Genomic DNA, 8,007 nt, shown 5'->3' with positions numbered 1-8,007 from the left:
TACATTTACACAAAACTTTTAGCAGCGGATCCAGAACCGCCGCTATATACGATATTAACAAAAAAAAAATTAAAAAATCTAGTGTGGCTATAGCCACATCCAGCCTACACATGGGTCCGCCCATGAAGTGTGAGTAAGATGGTATGCAAACTCCTAGTTATAGATAAACAACAACTTCTTTGGGATATTTATAGGTTACCGATGATTTTGACCATCACTAACTAATTTTTAAATTTTTAAGCCACATTAGGCAGCAATTTCTAATTTTTACATTACTGATGGTGTTGATAAAAAAGTTTCAATTTTTTAAAGCCCGCCAAATTATATTTGGCGTCAATTTCAAATTTTTAAATCAGCGACAACTTTTTCCATTAATAAATTCTTTTTATTTCTTTTAAATCCCGTCAAGTTATTGGTAGGCAGCAATTTCAAAAATTGAAATTATCAAAGGCTTTTTCTGTTGATAATTTAGCGGTAACATATCCCGCAAAAAAATATTTTGCCACAAAATATCCACAGCTATTTCGTTAATAATTTGCCGCAAATTATCAAAAGCTTTTATTATTATTTTTAAACACGTTACCGATGGCCTGTCCATGGGTACTAGCGAGATTCTGTGACAGTTTTGGGACCTCAGTAAAAAGTCGTAGATAATTCAATGTTCTAGTGTATCGGTTCCATTAGAACATTCCAATCTTCGATACCTTATGGGTCCTCATTCCCATAACAACCAATAAATATCCTTCGTACTTAATGGTTTTGTTGCTCCGAGAGGCTTTTAGCCTCCAATAACCTGCAACCGGTATCATTTAGCGGCTTGGTTTAGAAGTTGTTGAGGATGACCAGTTAGTCAAAGTACTCTTGGGTACACTTTCTAGGTGGATTGGATTGCTTCATCCAAAGGTGATATGTTGAATAAATGGGGAATTTTCGACATGATTATAATATTCTTAGAGAAAGTCACTCCTTCGGTTTCGGTTCTACGACAATTTATAACTTTATACTGCCTTCGGCTATGATGTCTCCTGCCTTTTGGACATTGCAATTATCATGGGTTTGTCGACTGGGGGGGGGACTCCCACCTTTGGCTAGTACCTTTAGTAACAAGTGTTTGTGTATCATGGTTAGCCGTGGCAGAACTTTTTACCCCTTTTTCCTCTCAACCTACACGAAGAAACAAGGGCGCGAAGAAACTGCACTTTTGTCCTCTAGTGTCTCTGCAAGTATTTCATTTTCTATAGTTCTACCGGTATTATGGTCGAAATATGTCATTTTGTGATGCCATAACCTCTAGTTAGAGTTCTCTCCAGGCTCCTTCTTTCTTTCCCTTTTCTACATGTGTATATGTTCAATCTCTCAAGTTATTGAAGGATGAAAAGAGTCTGTTTTCCAAGGTTGGTAGTGGCCCTTAGTGGTTCTTCCATCTCTAAATCATGATGTATTTCCTCGAAATGAGCCCTACTCCTTCTTCGAAACATCAAACTAGTGGAGATACACCAAAATGCAGGGATTTCCTTGTCATGATCCCTACATCGGTTACCAGCTAGTTGTTCTCAATAGTCAATTCTCTCGCAAAAATTGAATTGTCAGATCCCACAAGATTCTTTTTATACCAAGAGAAATATAGAGGCCCCATTTGGTTTAAGGATGATCCTTTTACCTCTAGTGCAAAGCTTGTGGAGCGAGTGTTGAACTGAAGCTCAGTTCTCACCTGTTGTTTATTGTTTTTTTAATTCAACCTTAAATCCAGATACAACATTGTCTATAGAGCCGAACACAACACCCTGATCAACGTCACTTGCTTGAAAGTGACTCACTTGTTGCAGTCAATTTTTTTGTGAAGTTTTTGACCAACAACATCCTTTTGCCTCTATGGTTGCATCGATGAAAGGCTTAACTAGAAAAAGAACGAGGTTGTTAGGGTCGTCTGTCGACCGGTTACGGTTTGTTTTCGACCGTCGGCGTATGTTCTGTCTAGTAAAACTCACAAAACACTCAGGCCCTCCACCGTCCGTTCAAAGATTGCAGTTTTTTTGGGTGGCAGTTTCAATCTATGCTATAAAACAGATCAATTAAATTGTCAATTTAAATATGTTATGTTATACGTGATGGAGAGAATCTGAACCCGTATATATCATTTTTTTAATTGGCTGTATATTTCGCTTATTTTAAAAAGTTCTGGAAAGCAAGAGGTACCTACATATTTGTCACATGGCATTTCTGGGACCGCAAAAAAATAAAAAACCAAAAACGTATATGATTCATTTTGTTACCTAGCAACTCTTGCAACTCTAGCAACTGCTTTGGTTGGCTGGTTCATTCTCAATAATATTTGCACCAGACAAATTAACAACACCCACACACATGACATGAGGGTCTTATACTCTTATGGGTGGGGCTTTGGCTTTCTTCTACCAATCCCTCCTCACATGAGTCTCAGACATATAGATACTACTATAGTATTGTTTGTGGAGTTTGGTACTCATAGTATTGTTTTTGGAGTTTGGTACTCTCGGCTAGTATTTTTCAAATAACCACTTAATCCTAAAAGCTTAAGTTGTTGGGTAAGAGTCACTTTAATGGTTTTATATTATATTTTAACACGTCCCCTCACGCAAGAGCCATTTGGGCTTGAAGCGTGGATAACTGCACAGGCTCACCTACCATGTGCTTAATTAAATTCCACTTTTTAATTAGAAAGTGAGGGGAGCAAGGATCGAACTCTAGACCTCTCGGCCATAGAGGTTCTGATACCATGTCAAACAACCACTTAATCCCAAAAGCTTAAGCTATTGGGTAAGGGCCACTTTAATAATTTTATATTATATTCTAATAGTATTCACTTGTTTAGTTTCTATACAAATCATCATGTGGTTTATTCATATTGGTCGCATAACACGCCAAAAATTAATATTGAAACTCTACGAGAGATAGAGCCTTTAATTTGTTCTTTCTTGATTAAATTTTTTTTTATAGGCAAATGTTAGTGGTTAGTTGTTAGTAAGTTAGAAAATTACTTCAAAATTTCCTTCCAGGATTCGAACCCTGAACCTTACCCTCCCCACCCTTATGTCTCTAGCTCATACCACTTGAGCTAACCCTCGGAGACCTTTCTTGATTAAATGACTAATTTTTGTCAACTTTCCTTTAATGACTTATGAACTGCAATATTAGAAGTTTGACCATCCAACCGTTACAATATTCAAAGAACAAAACCAAAAGAGAAAGACCTCAATTCAAACAAGTTACTTGCAAACATTAATTCACGATAAATCCGTGAATGTTCTGGGTCGACAACATGCATGCATTAAGGACTTAAGGTGAAACTAGCTAGCTGCTTTCATTGACGGATACTTCTAGTCCAACTGCAAACTGCAAAGCATACATTCACTTATATTGATTGCCCGATTGTCACGCTCACATATTTTTGGAAACTGATATGAACGTTCCTAAACACTTGTTTCTGCCCCCAAGAGAATTACAACTTCACAAGACCTAAGACGTAGAGGACACGACTCACGTATAATATCATATAGATGCATAATTCATCCCATGTTAAAATTCATTCATGTCCCTTCATGTTAAAAATTTCCATTTAATCCTCTATTCCCATATGCATTAAAATTTCACTTGATATAAGAAAATTTGCACACAAGAGAATATAATCTAGTATATCATACATGCTCCATGCTCCGGCAGGGGTCTCTCGTCGAGTGCGCTTAGACAAGCACAACGATTCTTGGACCAATCAAAGTGACTCCTTTAACCCTGTCTCATCATGGACCCAACATCCTAGCAACGAAGTTCAAAGCCTAGACCTTACTAAAAACAATTATATCGGAGGGGGTGGAGATCCTCTCATGTGAGAAAAAACTTGAGGAAATAATGTGAGTAAATCCTAACCCTTCATTTCTTTTAAAGTACATCAAAAGCTGAAAATTAAAGTGTGTCTTTTATGTGTAATGTACCCAATCTTTCCTTGTTTTTTTTTTTTTTTTTGATAAGCACCCAATCCTTTCCCTGTAGATCAGTTTCTCAATCTTTTCCCTTGAGAAAAAAAGGTTTCAGTTTCTTCTATTTCGTTCACTTGTTCTTCTTTGTTCCTCTCCGATGAAGCCACGGATAAAAAAAAAAACTGTACATAATTCAACTTCACACTACATCTTCTTCTTATCATCTCAATGTTATCATATCAGTAGATATCTATTTAACAATTACAAGAAAAATGGATTGGTTTCGCTAGTTTGACTATATATCAAAGAGATAATTAAAAGGCAGGTCTGAAATATCACATTTCTGGTTATAAACCACTTTGCAATTTCAATTAGACAATTTCATTACTTTCTAATTAATTCGGATAGGTAAGGTTTTATTCTCTGCACACAAAATCTCTCTGTAACTTCTCTCTATCAAGCCCCGTCTCCTTTCTCCGCCTGTCTTTCCTTCCTTTGGGTTTTTCCATCTTGCCTCTCCGTCTCTGGCCATTGGATCTGTGCTGGCCTCCTTCCCGTCGTTATGACCAGATTTGTGCTCGAGGAGGGTGGTCCGGCCATCGTCCGTCGTTCCTGTTGCAGCGGCCGTTTGTCAGCACTCAGCACTGTTGGGCTTGGGAAAGGATTGGGTTATGGGTAGAGAAACTGATCAACCGGGAAAGAGGGGAAAGAATTGGGTACATCACACATAAATAACATAATTTAATCTTTAGCCTTTAATGTATTTTGAAAGAAATGAAGGGTTGAGATCACTCACATTATTTCTTTAAGTTTTTTCTCACTTGAGAGGATCTCCACCCATATAGGAGGTTCGACGAGGGAGATCTACCCGTGAACTAGGCAATGAAATAGTAAATAAAGATTCGCTGTATAACAAAATTCAGAAAATTGAATTCAGAAAATTGAATTTAGTTATTTGAAATGATTTGGTTAGATACAACAACAACAACAAGTGAGGGAGTCAGGAGAGAAAAAAGCAGGCATGCAAATACAATGCACAGTAAGACCAAGTCACGGAAGACAACAAATCAACAATGCTACGCGCTTGGTTGGTGCAGTTAGAATGAGCTGGAGCAACAGAGGGCAAAATGGGAATCATGACAATTTTTGAAACGCTATAAATATATAATTTCTGCATAAAATGTAAATACTGCACACCTCAACGCACACTCACTTAGGTTACCTGCTTTCCCCCTAAGAAATGGAACGGCGGCAACCGTCCACCTCGCCGCCGCGCATCATTCTGGGGAAGTACCAGCTCACGCGGTTCCTGGGGCGCGGTAATTTCGCAAAGGTGTACCAAGCGGTGTCTCTCACGGACGGCACCACGGTGGCCGTCAAGATGATCGACAAGTCCAAGACGGTGGACGCCTCCATGGAGCCGCGGATCGTGCGAGAAATTGACGCCATGCGACGCCTCCAGCACCACCCGAACATCCTCAAAATCCACGAGGTCATGGCCACCAGGACCAAGATCTACCTCATCGTCGACTACGCCGGCGGAGGAGAGCTCTTCTCCAAGATCTCCCGCCGAGGCCGCCTCCCGGAGCCCCTCGCCCGCCGCTACTTCCAGCAGCTCGTCTCCGCCCTCTGTTTCTGCCACCGAAACGGCGTCGCGCACCGCGACCTCAAGCCGCAGAACCTCCTCCTGGACGCCGAGGGAAACCTCAAGGTCTCTGACTTCGGCCTCTCCGCGCTGCCGGAGCAGCTCAGCAACGGCCTGCTCCAGACTGCCTGCGGAACTCCGGCGTACACCGCGCCGGAGATCCTCCGTCATGTCAGGTACGATGGGTCCGTGGCCGACGCCTGGTCCTGCGGGGTCATCCTGTACGTCTTACTCGCCGGCTACCTCCCGTTTGACGACTCCAACCTCGCGGCGATGTGCAAGAGGATCAGCCGCCGCGATTACCAGTTCCCGGCGTGGGTATCGAAGGCGGCGCGGCACCTGATACACCAACTCCTGGACCCGAACCCGAAGACCAGAATGCGGTTGGAGAGGGTGTTGGAGAACGCGTGGTACAAGAAATCGCTGAGAGCGGAACCGGAAGAGAGCGTGTTCGAGTCGGATTTGTACAACAAGTGGTGCAGTTGTGGCGGCGAGGGTTACAAGAACTTGGGGATGAACGCGTTTTACATAATATCAATGTCTTCAGGGCTGGACTTGAGGGGGTTGTTCGAAACGGCGTCGTCGGGGAAGAGAGAGAAGAGGTTCACGTCGGAGAAGGAGGTTGGGGTAGTGGAGGAGAAGGTGAAGGAGGTTGGTGTGAGTTTAGGGTTTAGGGTTGAGATTGGGAAGAATGGAGCAATTGGGTTGGGGAAGGGGAAAGTGGGTGTGGTGGTTGAGGTTTTTCAGATTGCATCTCAATTGTTGTTGGTGTCTCTCAAATTGGTGGATGGTGGTTTGGAGTTTGATTGGACTGATTGGGAAAATGGTCTTCAAGATGTTGTTCTCTCTTTCTTAGCATAATGAATGAATCCATTTTCACTCCCTCATGTTCGGACCCAAGAGTTGTGCATAAACTAGAATAACAATCTTGTTGGAACTCGAGACCTTGCTAGAACAAGTGTTTGGTGGTGTGGTGCATGCACCCTGATACACATTTTTTTACTTGATTTTAGTTAGATGTTGCAATTGGCTGGGTGAGTTTGCTATGTTGGTCTGTAATTTCGTTTAGAACACTTTGTACATGATGAGATAGGCAGAATGGTGGCCCATGTTGGTGCTGTTTGTATGAATCAATAACCAAATTTTATGTCCTCATATTGTTATCATTCGCCGTACAAGTGTGAGAATTATTTACTGTTTTTAGCTTTACTAGTCTTGCATTCATTCGCATTAGAGCTGGGTACGCGGGTGGCCCGCCCCGCGCAGGCCCGTCCCGCACAAGCTCGCCCCGCGTAGGCCCGCATTTTAGTGGTCCTCTATTTTCCGGGCTATAGCCCGCACTAGTCCGCAGTTTCGCGGGCCGATCCGCGGGCTTTGGCCTCTCTCACCCCCTTTTTTGCCCTCGTAGGCCCGCCCGCATTGACGTGCCCCGCGCTGGCCCGCTCCGCGTATGCCCGCATTTTAGCGGTCCTCTATTTTCCGGGCTATAACCCGCACTAGTCCGCGATCTCGCGGGCCGGCCCGCGGACTTCGACCCGCTTACCCAGCTCTAATTCGCATGCTTGAAAATATTCTTTTATCAAAGTAAATGAATAATGTATAAGGAAAAAAAATGTGGAGGGTGAGGAAACTAGTTCTCCCTTTCAAGGAGCGACATGTGGTTAGGATGGTTTCTTTTCTATAAAATAAAATATATTGATGGTTAAGTCCAAAGTCCATAACCAATTATAATAACTCTCTATAGTATCTTTTGTTCAACGCTCTATTATAAGAGAAAATGTTTATTAGCCAAAAAAAATTAGAGAAAATGTTTCTTCATCCCAATACTAGAGACTTGAGTTATTCAGTGAAACTTAGATGTGATTTCACCTAATAGTAAGTTAGTGTAATATATTACAAACACATTACTTGCAATTATTCAACAAACTCAGGAAAAACATTTTGAAATAATCTTAGACCAAGTAGGAGTTCTGTCACCGCTCAATATTTTCACTGCTGCATCGACACACTGCTCTACAAAACTCCACTCAAACATTCAAGGACCTCAGTACTTCAAATTTATTTCATATACGCTTCAATTATTTCAAAATATGAGCTAAGTATTTGCAACTTTAGCTGTTCTTTCTCAACAATAAGTTCATACAGTCATCAACTAATTCAAAATATAAACAATTTGGGGGTGTTTAGTAGAAGAGATCTTTAAACATTCCCGGGTAAGTAAGGTTGGAAATGTAACATTTTCATGTTTGGTACAAGTTTTAAAAAAATCATTCCCAAGCATTATGGATTCCCAAACATGTAATTTACATTATTTTTCTCCAAATTTCATTCTCATATTCAATGATGGGATCTTACATTCCCATGGGAATAGAAGCAATTTCCCACTATTCTTTTTACTTCAAATCTTAT

At 41.3% G+C, this 8,007-nt stretch overlaps 1 protein-coding gene across 1 annotated transcript; it reads left to right on the top strand.

Annotated features, from left to right (window-relative positions):
- Positions 1-5,126: 5,126 nt before the first annotated feature.
- Positions 5,127-6,776, top strand: LOC130723186 (CBL-interacting serine/threonine-protein kinase 7-like). Its single transcript, XM_057574145.1, has one exon. It carries the CDS (start codon positions 5,194-5,196, stop codon positions 6,457-6,459), a length of 1,266 nt encoding a protein of 421 aa, XP_057430128.1. The 5' UTR covers positions 5,127-5,193; the 3' UTR covers positions 6,460-6,776.
- Positions 6,777-8,007: the final 1,231 nt, after the last annotated feature.

This window comes from Lotus japonicus, chromosome 6, assembly GCF_012489685.1.
Source record: "Lotus japonicus ecotype B-129 chromosome 6, LjGifu_v1.2".
NCBI lineage: Eukaryota > Viridiplantae > Streptophyta > Magnoliopsida > Fabales > Fabaceae > Lotus > Lotus japonicus.
Note: the sequence above shows the minus strand (reverse complement) of the source record. Positions and strands in the feature narration are given on the sequence as shown.

Excerpts from the sequence above, each read along its gene's own strand:
- LOC130723186 (XM_057574145.1), top strand. The coding sequence starts at position 5,194 with ATGGAACGGCGGCAACCGTCCACCTCGCCGCCGCGCATCATTCTGGGG.